The sequence below is a fragment of the Scylla paramamosain genome, chromosome 31 (genome assembly GCF_035594125.1).
Source record: "Scylla paramamosain isolate STU-SP2022 chromosome 31, ASM3559412v1, whole genome shotgun sequence".
In the NCBI taxonomy this organism is placed as follows: Eukaryota; Metazoa; Arthropoda; class Malacostraca; order Decapoda; family Portunidae; genus Scylla; species Scylla paramamosain.
In genome coordinates this window covers 16,656,214-16,675,363 of record NC_087181.1, presented here as the reverse complement: position 1 = coordinate 16,675,363, position 19,150 = coordinate 16,656,214, and the positions used below count along the sequence as shown (strand labels likewise).

General features: G+C 39.3%; 2 protein-coding genes across 2 annotated transcripts; one reads left to right on the top strand and one right to left on the bottom strand.

Moving 5' to 3' along the window:
* LOC135088731 (small ribosomal subunit protein eS27) lies at positions 1-5,196 on the top strand. The gene is made up of 4 exons (XM_063983702.1): positions 1-85; positions 1,802-1,910; positions 3,466-3,576; positions 5,078-5,196. Exons 1-4 carry the CDS (start codon positions 80-82, stop codon positions 5,104-5,106), a joined length of 255 nt encoding a protein of 84 aa, XP_063839772.1. The 5' UTR covers positions 1-79; the 3' UTR covers positions 5,107-5,196.
* A 2,382-nt stretch (positions 5,197-7,578) lies between these two features.
* LOC135088729 (sulfotransferase 1C4-like) lies at positions 7,579-18,070 on the bottom strand. Its single transcript, XM_063983701.1, has 8 exons — positions 17,805-18,070; positions 14,170-14,365; positions 12,242-12,387; positions 11,191-11,395; positions 10,562-10,688; positions 9,636-9,802; positions 8,459-8,576; positions 7,579-8,055 (listed from the first exon to the last, which is right to left on the bottom strand). Exons 2-8 carry the CDS (start codon positions 14,335-14,337, stop codon positions 7,943-7,945), a joined length of 1,044 nt encoding a protein of 347 aa, XP_063839771.1. The 5' UTR covers positions 14,338-14,365; positions 17,805-18,070; the 3' UTR covers positions 7,579-7,942.
* Between the last annotated feature and the right edge of the window lie 1,080 nt (positions 18,071-19,150).

Here is a 19,150-nt window from a genome sequence, read left to right as displayed (position 1 = left end):
AGTCGTTGGTAGTGGAAAGGGATCGCGCATCCCGCTCTTCGCTTCCTCCTTTTCGTGAGGTGAGAGAACAGCGCCAAACATGCCTGTGAGTAGTCCCTTCTTTTACCTTAATTACACCAATATTAGCCTGTGAATAATGCCAGTGCTTTGCTCAAATGAACGTTAAGTGACGGCAGAAGATCCTGAGCGAGGGGGATATTGTATAGTGGCGTAAATTCTGCGTAAAAAGCGTCAATGTCGGTGAGAGCGGGAGGGTCAACGTGGTTGGCAGCGGCCATGTTAGTGTTGTTGTGGTATTTTGATGCAATATTTTTAAAAGTACTGCCTCCACTGGGGTAATTTTCCCTTCAAACTTGTGGAATTGACGAGTAATTATGTTTTTCCTGCCGTATTAGTACCGGTTTGGATATTTTTGTGTTAAATATTAAGCGTGGTATTGTTTTGAACTTTACCCGATAATTTTTTAATGTTTTCATTTGTGGTATTTCTCCTATTAGTGGTGTGTAGGTGATGACTTACGGCTGCTTCCTGGCGTAGTAGTGTGGATTCTGGATTTTTACTTGTTTTATATCAGTGGTAGTATTGTGCCCAGGAATTTTTATGAATTTTGAATGTATTTCGTAAATTAGCCCCTACACAAGGCAAGTGATACGGAAGTGATATTTTTGGTGTGCGTGTTTTTATTCATTATGTTGAATTATCTTTTTGAGTTTAAAGTTAATTTTATGAATAGTATCAAGTTATTTTCTTGAAGTCTAGAAATTGGGACCTATGAAACTAATATTTTCGTCTGCCCTGTTCGGTTTTCAGTGCCACAAAACGTTTCTTGAGATCATTTCAGCCAGTTTATGTTAAGTTCAAAGCTGGAAGTTCATTTGGGGGTGGTTTATGACCTTAAGTGCGTGTTTAGTGTGAGTCAACCAGGTGAGGCAGAAGGACCTTTTGGGGGTGTTTATTTCATGCTGTTAAAGGATTATGTCATTTTTTGATGATTGTAAGTTTGTTCTGAAAGACATTTTGGCCAGTTTTAGGTTTGGCTGAAACAAGTTCTGGCCATGAGAAAGTTTGGTTTAAGTTTACTATCTGACTTTCAACCAGTTTCCCATATTTTCACCTCATTATACAGTATTATTCCTTGACGTCACAACCATTACATATTTTTCCTATCAATATTCTGCATGAAGTACATAAGTCACTCATTACTATTACAACAGCTAGCCATAGCATCGAAATCTTGCTGACTGGCGTACCTGCAAATCCATACTACCCTTAATATTCATGGTAAAAACCTCTACCTGCTAATATATATGTCATGGAAAGGTAGCGAGCCAGATGAGTCAGGTATACCATTAAACCTGAACACTAAAGGGGAGTTGCAAGCAGCCAGTAGGTCAACACGTCAGTCATAAGAACATAAGAACATAAATAAGGGAGGCTGCAAGAAGTGACCAGGTTTACACGTTGCAGCCCCTGTATGAAATGTACCTACCTATTTCCACCTATCATTCCCATCCATAAACCCATCATATCTTCTCTTAAAGCTCCCTAATGTCTTAGCACTAACATCATGATTACTGAGTCCATTCCACTTATCTACCACTGTTTGAGAACTAATTCCTATCTCTTTCTTAAACCTAAATTTCTCAAGCTTTGAACCCCTTATTTCTTGTTCTATCCTGGTTGCTAATCCTAAGATCCCTTTATACTAAGCAAAGTTTCATCACCTGAACCAGCTGTAGGGCAAGTAAAGGCAGTCATGGATGGATTCAGCGATACTTAATGGTACTTGTGTCTTCTGCAGCTTGCACGTGATCTGCTACATCCCTCGCCGGTGGAGGAGAAGAGGAAGTGCAAACTGAAGAGGCTTGTACAGCATCCCAACTCCTACTTCATGGATGTCAAATGCCCAGGTGGGTGCTGCATGGGAGCTGTCTGTCTTCTTGCCAATGTGTTTCTCTCTCTCTCTCTCTCTCTCTCTCTCTCTCTCTCTCTCTCTCTCTCTCTCTCTCTCTCTCTCTCTCTCTCTCTCTCTCTCTCTCTCTCTCTCTCTCTCTCTCTCTCTCCTTCTTCTTCTTCTTCTTCTTCTTCTTCTTCTTCTTCTTCTTCTTCTTCTTCTTCTTCTTCCTTGGTGTTCTTTATTTCATCTTTTCCATTTCTTTCCTTTCTTTTCCTTTCCCTTTATTTATTTAGTGATTCTCTCTCTCTCTCTCTCTCTCTCTCTCTCTCTCTCTCTCTCTCTCTCTCTCTCTCTCTCTCTCTCTCTCTCTCTCTCTCTCTCTCTCTCTCTCTCTCTCTCTCTCTCTCTCTCTCTCTCTCTCTCATCACAGATGTATTTGTCTCACAGTAACAATACTTTCCCTGTGCTTATCTGAAGTGTATTTGTTAATATTTATTAATATTGTTTGAATTTATGTAGTGTTATGACTTTTTATTTATTCTTTGTCTTAATCATATATTCTTACAGTAATACCACTAATCCTTTCTGTTTGTGTGTGTATTTGTGTGTGTGTGTGTGTGTGTGTGTGTCAAGTTTATTTTTTTCATTCCAGTATGAATTTTTTTTATTTATTTATTTTTATTTATGTACTGTTATATATTTATTCGTGTATGTAATGATGGACATTTGTTTTAATGTTATATTCACAACCATATTGTTTTTTTTTATCTTGATTTAGTTATTATTCACTGTCATGACCAGAGGAATTTGCAAATAGAATATCTTTTGATTTCATCTTACCAGTTAGATTTTTATTTTCATTCATAAGCATCTTAATTTTATGTATATAGCCTTAAAATTCTTAAATATTTGCTACATAACACTTAGTAATATTTGATGATGCCTGCATCCACATGTAAGATAAGACAGGGATTGAGAGGGATGCATATCAGTAGACCCAGCCTGGAGATGTTGCCAGTGCTGGGGGGAAAATGTATGCAATAATAAACAGGAATGTGTGACGGCTCTGCTCTAAGTCACCTGATTTAGTCCGGTCACCTTCCCTGACACTCTCCGACACTTAGCTCTGTGTAGTGTACTTACCTGGTGCTGGGTTGTCTTGGTGCTGGAGTGCTGGTAATGGTTATTGTTGATTGTTGATTTCTTTTGTTATTGCAGGAAAGTTTATTAGCAAATGTATAAATATGTCCAAAGTTTTGTCCCTTTGAAAATTTTCGTTCAAAAATCTACTTTGTTCCCTTTGAAATTTGACTTACAAGATGATGTATTGTTCTAGTGAAAATTTAGTGTTTTTGAGTCATACTAGTGTGGTGCATGTAAAGTCTTAATTTTTGCTTAGTAATTATGCAGGAAATATTACAGTACATTTTTTCTATAGATCACCAGCCTCCTGATTCCAAACTTTCATGCCTTTTCAATCAAGACAGGTCAATAGGGAGTAGATAGATGAAATTTCGTGTGCAGTTTTTGTTACAGTTGTTTTCATAAGTAACTTTCTCCTCCCACAGGTTGCTACAAGATCTCCACCGTCTTTTCCCATGCCCAGACAGTCGTAGCTTGTGTTGGGTGCGCGACTGTCCTCTGTCAGCCCACAGGTGGAAAGGCAAAATTAACAGATGGTAAGACTTTGTGGAGTCGTTTGCCTGTATTCTGAATCACTGTTCTCTCTTAAGAATGATTTACAAAGGCCACACAAGATTAAAGTTCCTGTGATGCTCTCCATTAGGGGTACAGAATCTTAAACTATCACTAGAATCATGAAAACTCTGGAAAACTCTATTTGTTGAGAGTAGTGGTGCCCAAAAGGTTTGAGAACATGAACCTTTGTGTTAAAAGTTTAAAATATTTGCTAAATCCTCTTGTTAAAACACTCTGGAACATGGCCACATTAATGAGTGCACACCTGTAGACCTGACTTCGAGAATGTTCTCACGTTGGGGGGATTATGTGTGCAAGATGAAGCAGGAGTGTCCCAGCATTGCTCCATATTGTTGTGAAGCACACTGGTTGTTCCTGACAGAAGCACACCTATACACTACAGTAATATGTACAGGAGGCTACTTATGATCCCACTGTAGTTGTGTTTGTCAGGCCAATGTCAGGTAGAGTCCCCTTGCTCTTTATAAATGCCCCTGTAGAATAGATATTATTTAATTATATTTGAAATTTAATATAATGGAAAATTTAATTGATATTACAGTCATCCTAGGTATTCTCTTGTGTGGGGGTCAGGTCTTACTCTACAGCAGTCTGTCATGGCTTCACTTAACTCTTTGACATCCAATGAAATAAACACATGATATTCTATTCAAGTAATCACAGACAATTTCACTGAGCCAGAATAAAACTAGAAGCTTTAAGGGTTTAGCTACGTGTCTTGCTGTCGGTAGTGGCTTGAAGCTACACGGTAAACTTACACTAGACTGTTTTGTTACTTGTGAAAAGTGATAAGAATTCCAAAGTTTAAGAACATAAAGTGCATATAGTTGGTGGGTGTTATTTTGAGGGTTTGCTTGAACTTTGAACTTTGCTTAAGGTCTTGAGGATGAAAAGATTTCCTGTTGATAAGTGAAGCTAATTTTCCTTTAATTCTGCTTTTAAAGTCATGTGCAACTTCTCTCTTCCTTACACCTTTTATAGATTGTTATTTTGAGATGCACATATTATTTTCCACATAAGTTTGTAATATAGAACTAGTGATTTATAATTGTTTAGATGAGTCTTGGCTATATTGTTACCATTTTCTTACAATTCCCTTGAGTCTGGCAGTATCCCAACTTTCTCTTACCCAGCTCTCTCTCTCTCTCTCTCTCTCTCTCTCTCTCTCTCTCTCTCTCTCTCTCTCTCTCTCTCTCTCTCTCTCTCTCTCTCTCTCTCTCTCTCTCTCTCTCTCTCTCTCTCTCTCTCTCTCTCTCTCTCTCTCTCTCTTTCATTTCATTTCATTCATCTCTTTCATTTCATCTCTAAAGAAATAATTAACTTGGTGTTATAAAAAAGATACACCATAATTAAGTAGAATCTAAAAGTGCATTTGATTTATAAGTGTTCTTGGTGTCCATGTTTGATTATACATTTAACTACTTGCACACACCACTGACGAGGACTTGACCTTCTTTTCAGGATGCTCGTTCAGACGAAAGCAGAATTAGATGTGATGAGAAAAAATCCCTCTCGTTGTGATGCCTTTGTGAGCTGTCATGATCTTTTGAGACAGAATAAAAGAGTTCCATGAGAGGTTACACCCTTGTCTCCATCTCCCCATTTGTCCCCTAGGTGTCCATAAAGCAAGGAGTCCCATACATGCCCAGTAAGTGTGTAGAGTTGTGGGGGAAAGTCTTATTCTGAAATGTGTAGTAATACTTAACCTGGTTTTGGTCATAGGGGTTCTGTAGTAATGTAGATTTAACCCTTTCACTGCGATACAAAGCAATTAACAGCAGAAGTAATGCATGGAATCTTTACAACTGCAAGAAAATAAGGGATAAAAAGATTTTGCAATTTCTAAACAGTTTAAACTTTGTAGGTGGCTGTAGAACAAGTAACGATGTCAGTCATTAGTAAATAAGGAAAGGTGTACCAAATGGCTGTCATGTTAAAGTTCTTGCTGATGTAAATTGTTGGTAGCATTGAGTTACTGGAAGTATTCTGTAGTGAAGTATTTTAGGCATGTAGGCATTTTTACTTTAACCAAATTTTGCTTTATCTTAATACTTGTTTGTTTTAAATATTTATAGCATCACTAACTGGATTATGTTTGTTTTGCTTATTTTTTGTCTGGCATTGTTATAATTTTATGAGGACTTGAATTTAGTATACATTTGTTTTTTTAAGCTGGTATTAAGTTTTTGGAAAGTGGTCATTATATTTTCAGTGTTAGCATATATTCGGTTGTTGATTGAAGAGTGTTAGCCTGCATTGAGTTATGAAGTTACTGAAGTGCCTGTGATGTGTGGTGATGTATTGTGTGAGCTGCTTCAAGGTTGCCGGAAGTCATTGAGTGCCGAGAGGTGTCTGTGGAGCTTTAACAGGAGTGGTTGGACTATGTTGATGGATGCTTGGATGACTCATTATTGAAAGTTCTGATATTTTTTCTCATTAATATATTGCACAGTCCAATTTATGCAGTTTTATTTTTGTACGCTATTTTTCCCCCCCTCACGTACTTTATTGTTTAGTTTCGGTCGATATCTATATTTTTCATTGGTATGCAGCAGTGTAGCAGTTTGATTTTTCCCTGTATTTAAAAATATTGATACATTTCATACTTCAAGCAGCTTACTATATGCAGAATCTTAGCATTTTAGTTTAATTTTATACATTTTTCTGCTGACACATGCTGTTTTTTATTTATTTTTTATTTACACTACCTTCAATGCTTTAGTTTTGGATAAGCACAAGGGCATTATTGTTCTAATACTTCATTACATTATTTACTCTTTTATACTGAATAGACTGAATAGATGCATAATTCCTGTAATTCAGATGGTTTATAAATACAAAATTGCATGATTGTTAATGGGTTTGTGGCATTGGATAAACTTTCTTCTGTTCAAAGGACAAATTAAAGCCTCTTACACTGTCTGGGCTCCACACACATGGCTTCCCTTTGTGTTAATGAAGTAACCTTTTGCATAGTTTATTTAAGTTCACAGATTAGGAAAAACTAGACGAAAAACACACACAAAAAAAAAATAAATAAATCCATGCCTGAATTACTTGGGATTACTAGTCTTGTCATCAGCCAAATTTTGTCTTGAGCCCTTATTTTCCGATATGGGGTTAAATAGCTGAAGTCTTCCAGCTTTTGCAGATGTTGCTGATTTCTTTTCTGATCCTTCTTGATCCTTATTTCTTCCTTGTACACCACCTCCAGGGCTTTGATTCTGTTGGTCTTGTTTCAGTTACGTGCCACTCCAGTGCTGGTCTGAGCATGTTCATGCCACCTCAGTCTGTGCCTCCTCAGCACATTGATACTTTTAAATAGAAGCAATAGAAAGTTACATAACCAAGGTATATACAAGGTGCAGTTGATGTAAGACAAAGCTAAGGAAAACCAGGATAGTGGGGTTGTGTGAGGGGACGGAGAGGAAGATGGACATAATAGTGGTTTGTATTTAAGAGGATGAAGAGGAAGGAGAATGAGATGATCGTGGTTTTGTATACAAGGAGATGAAGAGGAAGGAGAATGAGATGACTAGAACATGGAAGAGAATGGAAAATGAGAGAATTACAGTATGCAAGAGAAAGTCAAATTAAGAGGGTCAGAGAGCAAGAGGCAGTAGAATGAGGATTAAATGAGTGTGCAAGAGAAAGTAGAATGAAGATTACAGAATGCAAGGAGAAGGGAGAATGAAAGGATCAGAGTATGCAGAAAGGATAACGATGAGTGTAGGAGAAAGAAGAATGAGGATTAGTATGTGCAAGAGAAGGGAGAATTAAAAGATCAAAGTATATAGAAGAGAGAGAGAATTAGAGTAAGCAAGAGAAGGGAAAGTGAGAGGACTAGAGGATAAAATGACATCAGTAACTTGCCTTTGGTCACTGTCATTCCCTGGGAGATAAAATACACAAACAAGTGTTGTATAAAGATGGAATTGGTGTAGGATTGTGATCAAAACACCAACTTTCATCTGTTTATTTTTAGAACCGAGTACAGCACACAAAACTTTGGTAAGAAGCATGCAAATCACAATCATAAATACCATCTAATTTAAATACAGTACCACAGTAGTGTAAATTTATATAAAAAGAAAAATAAGTGCATCTGTTTTTCTAATAATAATATATATATATTTTTTAATTCTTTCCTATTAGTATATTTTGGTGATTAATAGGAGTAAAAAGAACAAGAGGAAAAACACCACTAGTTAAAAGACAGGATGATGGAAAGCAACAGATTCAGGAAGAGTTATAAAGAATCTAACATTTAATCTATCTAAATATTAAGAAAAATTGGAAATTATTATTATGCATGTCGAGCACCTCTCACAGTCCATATTTGAACTGGATGTCGAGGTCTGCCAGGTTGGTCTTGATCCATTCATCCATCTTGGCATCCAGCTCTGGTGTGTACTTGCCCTTCCAGTCACCAACTGTTCCTAAAATGGCAATGATAATATGGCTGAGAGGTGGAGGACTTTGCTGGCTTGAGTTACATAAGGACATAGGAAATAAGGGAAGCTGCAAGAACCCATCAGATCTACGCATGGCAGTCCCCGTTTGTTTGCCTTGGTGACAGGTTGGAGAATTAAAGGCAGGTTATCATAAGATGGCAATTCTTGTGATCCTTGTATTAAAGGCAGAACAAAATACTGGCGATTAGTGAGCCATCCCACTTCTTGATCTGGAAGCGTGTTGGGAGTAATTTCCTTGTACATTAGAGATAAAAGATGTCTGGCATAGACTTTGCAGTGTTATCTATCTTTCCTACATTTTGCCAGGCCTCTTTATTCTATTCTACTTTATTCTTTTCTATTCTTTATTCTACAAGCTCATATTTACCTTTTCTGAAGAAGCCTCCATCTTTCTCTATAATACCAAGATTTAGAAAGATTTCTCCACCTTCGCCAAAAAGTGCATTACGAGCCTTCATCTCTGGGAAGCTGGTGTAGTGAGCCACCTGCCGGGAAGATGCACCACAGGCAGCATTAGTGACAGCCCGCAGAGAGGATCAGAGGCACAGGCCAGAAAGAAGCAAGCTTTGCTGGATGGCTTTGCTGTTGGGACATTGAGGTGTCTCAGCTCAACCAATCAATGACCAGTTCTTGCTAATATAACACAGCACAGCTCTGTTATAAGAGCTTGCTGTGATTGCAATCATTCCAGTGTCTCCCAGCTGTCCTTTTTGGAGGTAGTTGGCTGTTGCCATCTAGAATACTGTTACAGCCATCCCCCTGAGATGGCTGTAGAGAGCAAACATCAGATATGTTGATAGATAGATCTGCTGCTGCATGGACTGCAAGGCTCAATACAATTTGAGGGACTTGCAAAGAACAAGATATTATTATTACTACTTTATGGTTTTTGGTTGGATTAACTGAAAGAGGCTCTTGATGCATCTTAATCAGTCTATCATCAATTTAGGAAGTGCTGAAAATGTAAATGGCATGAAAGAATCAGTGCATTAAAACAGTCTTACTGTAGTATAAGTTAATGTAACTTGCCAAATATTAACTAAGATGTCTTAAAAAGTGACATGTTTATTTATAAAAACTGCATAAAAATAGCATCAATGTACTTTGTATGTGCTGATCAACTTTCTGGTGGATGTCGTATCTGAAACAAAGTAAGAAAATATTAGGATTTCCACACTATATGTTCCCAGATAGGAGACAAGTAGTGTAACTCCTAACAGCAAAACTTTTATTGATATCCGCCGAGTAGCAACACATCACAGACGAGCAGGAGTACAGTCATAGTTAGAAGTGGAGTAACCTGTACCTCTTTTCACCATGCTGAAGATTACCCCTTAATATGAATTCCTCTGACCTGCTGATAGCCCTTACAAAACTTATAAATGGCATGTTGTTGGCAGATCAAAGGATTTATGATTGAAGGAAGATGCTAAACACAGTGAAAGTGAGTGTGGAATGTTACCTGACTATTGACTATGAACATGAACTTACTCTTTAGCCATGGAGTGAATGTGCATTGTGTAACTATGACTACATAAACTTACGCCCTTTAGCTGGTCCTCAGTCAACTCAGTCCCCAGGAAGTCATTGAGTCGCTTGAGTTCGTGGAGTGTGTTCTGCTTCAAGTCCTCGTACAACATGACGTGCAGGTTAGGGTTGTCACGCTGCTCCAGTGCCTCCTTCAGGTGTAGCCAGTAGGGTCCATACATGACTGCAGGGGTTAGGGAGTGTGAGGAACCTTCAGCTCAGGATGGTTAAGGTTAGTGACGTTTGCTGTTAGTTGGTGTAGATTGAAGGAGTGATGGGAACTTTTTAGCACTGCAGGAATTGTATTAAATGTCTGCCAGTGATAGGGGTGTGTGTGAAATGTTGTTAGCCCGGTGTTTATGATTAGTGGTACTATTTTTTTGGTGTAGATTGACCTATTCGACAAATTTAGAGTGATTGATGTGGATTGTAGAGTGACATGGCCAGTAGAGGTGGGGACATGCATCCTTTAATAAGTTTACAGGGTCTGTCTTGGGTAAATGATCTGTATTTGTTGTGGTTGATTTATTTACTAGTGGTGCAAAAAATCAAGTATCTTTTTTACAGTATTATAGGTTACTGATGTGTTTTACTTGGTGTTGATAGATGAGCAAGTACTAATCAATATGGAAATTGTATGCAAAACTCATTGGCTGTTTGGTGGAGGTGACTAATCAGTGAAGACAAAATATGGGCTGTATTTATCGAATGGGCAATACATATTATGGAAACCTGGAAGAATTATCTGGAACTTGGTGATGTAAGTTGTTCCCTGGTACTGAAAATGATGAAATGACAAATTCTACACATTAATGAACATAGTCTTGAACATTTCACTTAGAGATTATGAAAGAATGCCCATATGTGATGCTTGTGATGTGGTGAATGAGCTACAAGTAGATTAAACCCTGATGGTATAGTACAGAAGAATGATGATGCTCACAGTCGTCATCCAAGAAGTACTGTACAAACTGCTCAAAGGTGCCCGTGTATCCGTGGTTCTTCAAGATGCGGCTGTGGTGGTAGAAGGAGAGCACAGCATCCTTGGGGTTCCGGGCGATGTACACTGCCTGGGGGAATACAAGGCTTTTGATGAGGAATTTATATCAAGATTAGCAGTTGTACTGTGTAGTTTTTATTACAGAGATGAACCGTTATGATAAAAAGAAAACCTAATAGTGAGGATACGATAAGAATTACTGGGTTCAAACTTGATTTGTAGATTTGAAAAAAGAGACAAGGAGAATTTGTAGCATGTAGTTTTTATTACAGAGATGAACTGTTATGATAAAGAACCTAATAGTGAGGATACGATAAGAATTACTGGGTTCAAACTTGATTGGTAGATTTGAAAAAGGAGACAACGAGAATTATGTTTACAGAAAGGATGATTAGTGACTGGAATAGACTCATCAATAATGTTATTAGTACTGAGTCAATGGGAATCTTTAAAAGACCAGACAGATTTATAGATAGTGATGGACATGGGTGTATTTAATGTATTATGTGCACAGGGACTTCCACAGGTAGATCTTTTGGCTTCTTGTAGCTTCCTTTATGTGCTTTTATTACCTTGCTGGTGGTAAGGAGGTTCTGAGGCAGCAGGGAGAGTGGGAGGTGAGTCTTCATGGTCCGGGGGGAGGGTGCCAACTCAGTCATCTGCAGGAAAATACCGTCTTTGGGGTCACGTCCTGGACACATCTTTTTGAATCCCTGTATGATGGGGTTGTCTGGGGTAATGGCCGGCAGGTTCCTGCTGCTGAGAAGGATGTCCATCCTGAGGGAGAGAGAGTGCTGACCGGGGGTGGTGGAGGAGCAGGGAAACGTGGTGGATTGGCAACTTTCATGAATGCTAGAGTGAGTGGACAAGAAAATGTTGAAAGTAGGAAGTAAATTGATAAGCTTTGATGAATGGTTGAGTGAATAGGACCAAGTGATGATGTAGGAGGTGATTAGTAAACTAGTAATGGATTCATTGCTGTATGCTTTTAAAAGTGACAAGTTGAACAAGTGAAGATTATGTTGTCTGTTGCATGGGCATATGAATTGGATAAACAGCAACACTGACAAAGACAGAGTTGTTGATTGTCTTAATGTATTATTCGTGTCTTGTGTACAACAACCATAGGGTGAAAGAGTCGGCCTTTTCTTGTCTCTGGTATGGATATAATCTATATGTCATTCATCTTCCATGTTTCCTTAGAGTCAGGTTGGTGCTACGCATGAGCACCGTGTACAAGTCTTCTCCAGTTGTTTATGTCACTTTCATCCTCTGTGACTTCCATACTTTGCAGATTTACCATGATTGCATCCCTCCATCTCACCCTATTTTCCTCTCGATCATCTTTCCTCTACTGGTTTTTCTCAGGCTCTTTTAATCGGTCACTGGTCTTCTAGTCTTACATCTCTTCTACGCATTGATAAATCTGGTCTGCCGTCTTAGAGCTTTCACCTTACCTAGTGCCAGGGTCAGCCTTTTCTACTCACTAGCAGGGTTGTAGTGTGTGAATGCCCCCCAAGTGCCTGTCTCTGCATCAAGATATTCCCCCTTTTAACCGAGAAAAATTTATCCCTTCCTGCCTTGTGCCTTGTGGTCCCTTGCTCCCTTCTGGCCCTGACTCACTCGAGGAAGGGCACCCTGACGTTGATGGGCATGTTGGCCTTGGGGTTGTCCAGGTTGGGGTTGTTCCTCATGGTCCACACCACCTCCTGCAGCCACGTGGTGCCACACTTGGGGTACGTCACCAGCATTACGTCACTTGGCTTCAGCTGTATTGGGAGGGAAAAGCGTTGGGGATTAAAGGACTTTGTTACAGCAGCCAGTATCTGTTTCCAGTCCACAGGCATGATAGGTATTGTTGGGGATGAGAGAAATTTGTTTCCCGGTTTTGGTTGAGAGGAAAATAGTCTCTCTCTCTTTCTCTCTCTAGTGTTGTGGTTTAGTCTATCGCAGTCTTATAACGAACAAGTAATTGGAGAGGAGTATTCAGTGAACTTTGAAAGAGTGCAGTTTTTTTTTTTTTTTTCTTTTCGCTACATTATCGCTTACAAGATGCTGTTTTTTTCTGATGAACAGCATGGCTGCTGTGGGGGAGCGCCATATGATCGTGATGTTGCGGCGCCTTCACTTTTATTATTATTATTATTATTATTATTATTATTATTATTATTATTATTATTATTATTATCATCATCATCATCATCATCATCATCATCATCATCATCATCATCATCATCATCATCATCATCATCATCATCATTAAGGTTCTACTATAGTTACTAGAGTCTTGTGAAAGTCATGAAGGTGCGGCCAGAAGCGTTTTAAAATATGGCCCTATTTCAGAATCTACCGGAGTTATATTGGGAGCACTGGGGTGGAGGAGGCTACGAGCTGTTACAGTTCTGTTTGCAGCATGTTTGTGGCTGCACAAAACACTGCGCGAGACAGTCTCAGTATTGACGAGTCACGTTGCTATAACATGCCTGTCATATTTTTAGTATACGAAGAGACGTGTTTTGGACAAGCGTGATTGCGTCTTTATGTGGACGCCAGGGGTTGCGTCCATCAGTGTTAGTTGACTCATTCAAGAAAATCGATCAGAGAGAGAGAGAGAGAGAGAGAGAGACCACGCTTTCCTGTCATGGCAAGGTCGCAGTGGAGGGAGAATGAATGTTGTGCTTCACATGAGCGCGGCGCCGTGACGCATGGCTGTTCACGTGTCAGTAACGGGGCCGCGGGACGCACGCCACTCGTCACTCATTACGGAATGTAGGTGACAACTAGAGGCTGGAACCGACCATTGGGTGTAACGGGAGCAGCGACAAGTGTTGTATCAATCATGTGTTCTGGTCTGGTTCACACTCAGAATTGACATACCCTAAATATTGAACGCACTCGCCAATTTATAAACGTGAAATATATTTATAAACACGTGCATTCATTAATTCTGAGACACTCAACGGCTTGACAAAATTTGTTGAAAATTTTACCTGCTAATGCCACGTAATTTAATTAAAAGAAACACCCTTTTGATTCATACTTGAGTTAGTAGAGGACCGATTACGATTTCCAAATGCATGTTACATACCTAGTAACAATCGTATGATGTGTCTAACGTCAGCTTTTAATTTCAAGTTCTTTTATTTTACTTCATTTCATTGTGATTCTAACCATTATATATTTGCTGCATCATAATGACATAGTAGGAACGTCTTGCAGCATTACATCAGTCATTCCATCCCTTTCTAAATCTAACATAGCTTAAGCCATGAGAGTCAACCCTTTCTTTTCCAAACCATACCTAGCCATGAGATTCAACCCTTTCTTTTCCAAACAAAACATAAATCATAGCAATCAACGCTTTCTTTTCCAAACCGTACACAAACCATAACAATTAACCCTTTCTATTTTAAACCATACCTCAGCCATAACAGTTAATACTTTCCTTTCTAAAACCGCATCTAAACCATGACAGTCAATCCTTTCATGTCCAAACTGCACATAACTTCATAACATTCAACCCTTTCTTGCCCAAACCATACAATGCTCACCTCAAACGTGTAGTACTTGTCAGCGTACTGCTCGAAGATAGCGGGGAAGAGCCACCTGCCAGGGGTGAGGCGAACCATTCCCTCCGAGTAGCCCTTGAAGTCCCGCTCCTGCCGCGCCAAGTCCTCCCCCTCTAGGCGTACCATCTTGTGCCCGCTCGCTGTCTCCATGGTGGTGGTGGTGGCGGTGGTGGTGGTGCTACGGCGGGCGCGAGAGAGAGAATGAGAGAACCGAGTCTTGCCAGCAGTATTGGTAGTGGTGGTAGTGGTGGTGAAAGTCGACACCACTTTTTATTGGTTTTGTGGGTTTTTACCGTGGATATCAAGTCACAGAAGGCTTTTTGATTGCTTACGAGTACATAGGCTTTACAACTCTGCACTAACTATTATTAAGGAAAAAAAATAAATAAAACTGAGTATTATACGAAAACAACAACAACAACAACAGACTCTTAGATCCATGAACTGTTTATTTATTATGCTAACCAACGCTAACAGAACCATCAGAAAAAAAATGGTAAAAATGGTAACTGAAAAAAAAAAAGCTTACTTAAACCCACAACTACGCTATGGACTGTTTAAATTAACTACACTGTTTGATCCACTAATACACCATGAACTCTTTTATTTATTTATTTTTTTTTTATACTAACCAACGCTAACAGAACCATCAGAAAAAAAAAAAGAACCGGTAACTATGATAAAAAAAGCTTACTCAAATAAACTACTACACTATAGACTGTTTAAATTCACTGTACTTTGCAACGTTATCTAAACCGACTATATTATCACCATGCAAGATAACAACGCACTCTCAAGGCCATCACTGTACTACGAGTTGTTTAATCTCACTATAATTTACGCCATTAGAGATCCTGACTACTGAAGGAAAGGAGGAAAAAGTTTTAAAAGGGGGTTAAATTATGTGTAGAGTTTAATGTGATTGCAGATGATAATGGTTCTGCCTCAGGTGTTTATGTGTCTTCAGTTTTCCTTAATTTTTATGTTCCTTCATCATTATCTTTCATTATCAGGTTGTCTTTCTTGCTTTCTCTCCTTTTTAACTTTCCTTTTCATCTCTTACTTGGTACTTAAACGTATTTCTTCTTACATATTTTCATTTCCTCGATGCTCTCTCTCTCTCTCTCTCTCTCTCTCTCTCTCTCTCTCTCTCTCTCTCTCTGGTAAAGTCATCCTTATTGTCCTAAATTTAATGTAACTGGAGTTGATAATGCTTTGCCACAAGTCTCTCTCTCTCTCTCTCTCTCTCTCTCTCTCTCTCTCTCTCTCTCTCTCTCTCTCTCTCTCTCTCTCTCTCTCTCTCTCTCTCTCTCTCTCTCTCTCTCTCTCTCTTGTAAAGTCGTGTGTGTGTGTGTGTGTGTGTGTGTGTGTGTGTGTGTGTGTGTGTGTGTGTGTGTGTGTGTGAATTAGCCACGTGCGTCATTGCTGCGGCAGTAGAATGGTGACTTGTTAATTTATCGCACGCTCCACAATGTGTTTGCAATTCTAATGAGGCTTTTATAAAAATAACTGCCCAGTGGATCTATAGGCCTAAAAAAATAAAATATAGCGTTCGGAAATGTATTTATTGTACACAAGAAGCCTCAGAAAATAAATAAAGTAAAAAAAATATATCTCCCTCTCCCTCTCTCCCTTCCCCCCCTCCCCCTCTCTCCCTCCTTCTACACTAACGCAAACCTTCTCACGTGTCCTACATAGTACCGAGAAAGTTCCTGCCGCGACTGCTGGAACGCCTCGCTTGCATTCGCTGGCGGAACTGAGAACGCTGTGCTGTGGTTAGGGCCTTCGGGGGGGTGGTGTTGCTAAGGTAGTCGGTGAAGGAAAAGGAGGAAGGCGCTGACGGAGACGAGGAAGGAGAAAAGACATTGGATGAGTGAGGAAGCGAAGGGGGAGGGGGAGGCGGTGAAGGAGGTAAGCTCTAGAGGGAGGGAAAGAGGAAGGGATTGGGTAAGGGAGGGAAGGAGGAAGGGGGAGGGAAGAGGGGAAGGGGTTAGGTGAAGGAGGAAAGAGAAGGGGTGTTGAGTGAGGGAGGGAGGGAAGGGGGAGGGGCAGGGTGAGGAAAGGAAGAGGGACCAGTTGAGTGGGGGAGGGAGAGGGGAAGGAGGAAGAACTGAGGGAGGGAATGAGGAAGAAGCAGTAAGGGAGAGGAGGAGGAGGAGGAAGAAAGAATGCATAAGGGAGGAAAGAAAGAAGAGATGGAGAGAAGAAGGAAGAAGCACTGGGTTAGGAGGGGAATGAAGGAAGGCGGGGAGGAGGAGGAGGGTGATGAAGGAGGGCAGGAGGGATGCACACTGCTAACTCTTATTTTTAGGGCCAGTCATGTACCGTGACGCGAATATGTGAGCGATTTGCAGCGTAGATAAGCGGAATTTCGCAAAACACATGGGAGTAAAAGTGTCTTATATTTTCGTCTACTTTTCTGATCTAGGGCAAAAAAAAAAAAAAAGTAAAGTAATTAAATAAAATAACGTCAGAATCTTCAATGGTGTTAAGGCTTGGTAAGAGATTCAGCCTCAGTCATCTAGCGTGCTGTTGCTTATACGGGGATTATATATTTCTTGTTCTTAATGCAAGAGGTGCTCAGACCTCAGAGAACAAACAGGAAGCACAAAAAAAAAGACCCACTGACAACATACATAAGCCAATCTTACACTTAAAGGACGCAATCAATAAATGTAAAAATAAGTTAAATAAATAAATGAAAAGTTCTTAAACTTTTACCAGATATTTGCTGAAGCCTTTGGATTTATTTCATATTATTATTACACATTATTTATTTATTCATATTTGCTGCGTCCTTTTAGTGTAAGAGCAGGTAATGTCAAGTATTATTGGCTCAACAAGTCTGCTGCCAGTAGTTCTTCCTTTGTGTAACTCGTGTAACTTGAAGGAGGCATCGCATTACGAGACACACACAGACCCGCATTCCTAAACACTAGGAATGCTGCTGAGATGACTAGTCAGGTTCTCATGGGTATTTTTCCCACTTTTGATGCAGAATCACGAAAACACCCTTGAAAGCCTTAATAACTTAGACTACAGCCTTTTGAAATTAGCATTCATGTTAAACTGTCACTAGAATCGTTAAATCACTCTTGAAATCCTCAATAACTTGCACGAGAGCTTGTTGAGAGTAGAAATCTTGTTGAACTATCACTAGAATCATGGAGACAATTGAAAACCTTAATAATCTGCACTAGAATCTTTTCGAGGTAAAAATTGTTGTTAAATCATCACTAGAATCGTGAAAACACACTTGAAAAATCCTAATAATATGTACTTCAGCCTTTTGAAACTAAAAAAAAGTTGCTTTTCTATTACTAGAATAATGAAAACATTCGGAAAACGTGCACTACAGCCTTTTGAAATAATAATAAAAAAAAGAAACATGGAAGAACGTAAAGTATAACTACATTAATAAACAAACTCCCTTAAAAAATAATAACTTTCACTACAACCTTTTGAAATCCTTGCTGAATTATTACCAGAATCATGAAAGCACCCTTAAAAACCCAAATACTCGTAACTTCCACGAGACAAGAGACCAAAACGTTTAAGAACAAGGATATCAACACGTTAAAGAATACTGGTTTAGCATAACGCACACAAACACTCACCTCGACGTCTGTATTTGCACTGCCTTCCTTTCCCAGCGCACACTCTTTATATGTCTCCTTGCAAGGGTGTGACTCCTCTTCTTCCTCCTCTTTCCCCTCCTCCTCGTGGTCTGGTGAGTGAGGCAGTGAGGCAGTGAGTCGTTGAGCTGCTCACCTCCCTAACTCACCTCCCCTGATCTCCTCCCTCACTCTCCTTCCCAACTTTCCTCTCCGTCCTCAATTGCTCTCTCTCCCCTGGTCTTCCGCCTTGACAGTGGCCACCAGGTGCTGCCCGAGACGAACAAATAAGGACTCAGAAGCTCGTGAGTCTTAAAGATGGAAATACCTTGCGCTTGTTATGATTGTGATTGTTGTTATTCGTATACAGAAGTGGGAGAAAGTTATGGTATCTTTTAATTCCAAGGTTCATAAGCGTTTAAGTGGACTGCGGTGGCGGGAAAGTGGTTGCCTGCCTGCTTGCTTGTTTGCTTGACTCGTTGTTGCTTGGTTGTTGAATAGAAGAGAAAGAAGACGGGGGATTATAAAAACATTGCTACTTGCTAATCAGAAACACCGGGAAAGCACGAGGTGTATGTATTGTTTTCTGACCTCAAATGACTCCTTGCTATTAATGAGTTGTTGTATAGAAGATAAATTAGAAGGAAAGTGTAGGATATTGGTGTATATATCGTTTTCTGACCTCAAATTACTCCTTGCTATTAATGAGTTGTATAGAGGATAAATTAGAAGGAAAGTGTTAAATATAGCTGAATAGAAAGCGTGAGAAATCCCAGATGTTTGTTGTTTACTAATCTAGTGACTGATATCTCGTGGGTGTTTTTCCCACTGCTGATGCGAAGGCTGTCGATAGAATCACGATAAGATAAAGATAAGATAAATTAAAAGCAAGGTATTGAATATTGCTAATTAGAAGCGCTAGGAAATACTAGATGCATATTCTTTTCTGATTTAGTGACTTTTTGTTATTACTGAGTTAAATAAAGGATGAGTCAGAAGGGGATTATAGAACATTGATAATTAGAAACGCTGGAAAAACGCAACATGTGTTTTATTTACTGACTTGGTGGCTTTTATTACTGAATTGAATAGAAACAGGAACACGCTACGTCTGTTTATTTACTGACCCACTGACTCTGTTTTACCGAGTTACTGAATAAGAAAAAAAAAAGGAAAACGTGATGTGTATATTGTTTAATGATTTGGTGACTTTTATTACGGAATTATTGAAAAGAAATAGGAACACGCTACGTCTGTCTTGCTGACTAACTTAATGACTGTTTTACCGAGTTACCGAATAAAAAAAAAAAAAAGGAAAAACGTCATGCGTATATTATTTACTGACTTCC

What these genes read in the sequence shown, in the direction of transcription:
- LOC135088731 (XM_063983702.1), top strand. An exon ending in CATGGATGTCAAATGCCCAG is followed by an intron (nt 1,911 to 3,465) that starts GTGGGTGCTGCA and finishes CTCCTCCCACAG; the next exon opens with GTTGCTACAAGATCTCCACC. An exon ending in AAAGGCAAAATTAACAGATG is followed by an intron (nt 3,577 to 5,077) that starts GTAAGACTTTGT and finishes CCTTCTTTTCAG; the next exon opens with GATGCTCGTTCAGACGAAAG.
- LOC135088729 (XM_063983701.1), bottom strand. Translation starts at nt 14,337, where the DNA reads ATGGAGACAGCGAGCGGGCACAAGATGGTACGCCTAGAGGGGGAGGAC. An exon ending in GTCAGGGTGCCCTTCCTCGA is followed by an intron (nt 11,396 to 12,241) that starts GTGAGTCAGGGC and finishes TCTCTCCCTCAG; the next exon opens with GATGGACATCCTTCTCAGCA. An exon ending in GTACTTCTTGGATGACGACT is followed by an intron (nt 9,803 to 10,561) that starts GTGAGCATCATC and finishes TAACCCCTGCAG; the next exon opens with TCATGTATGGACCCTACTGG.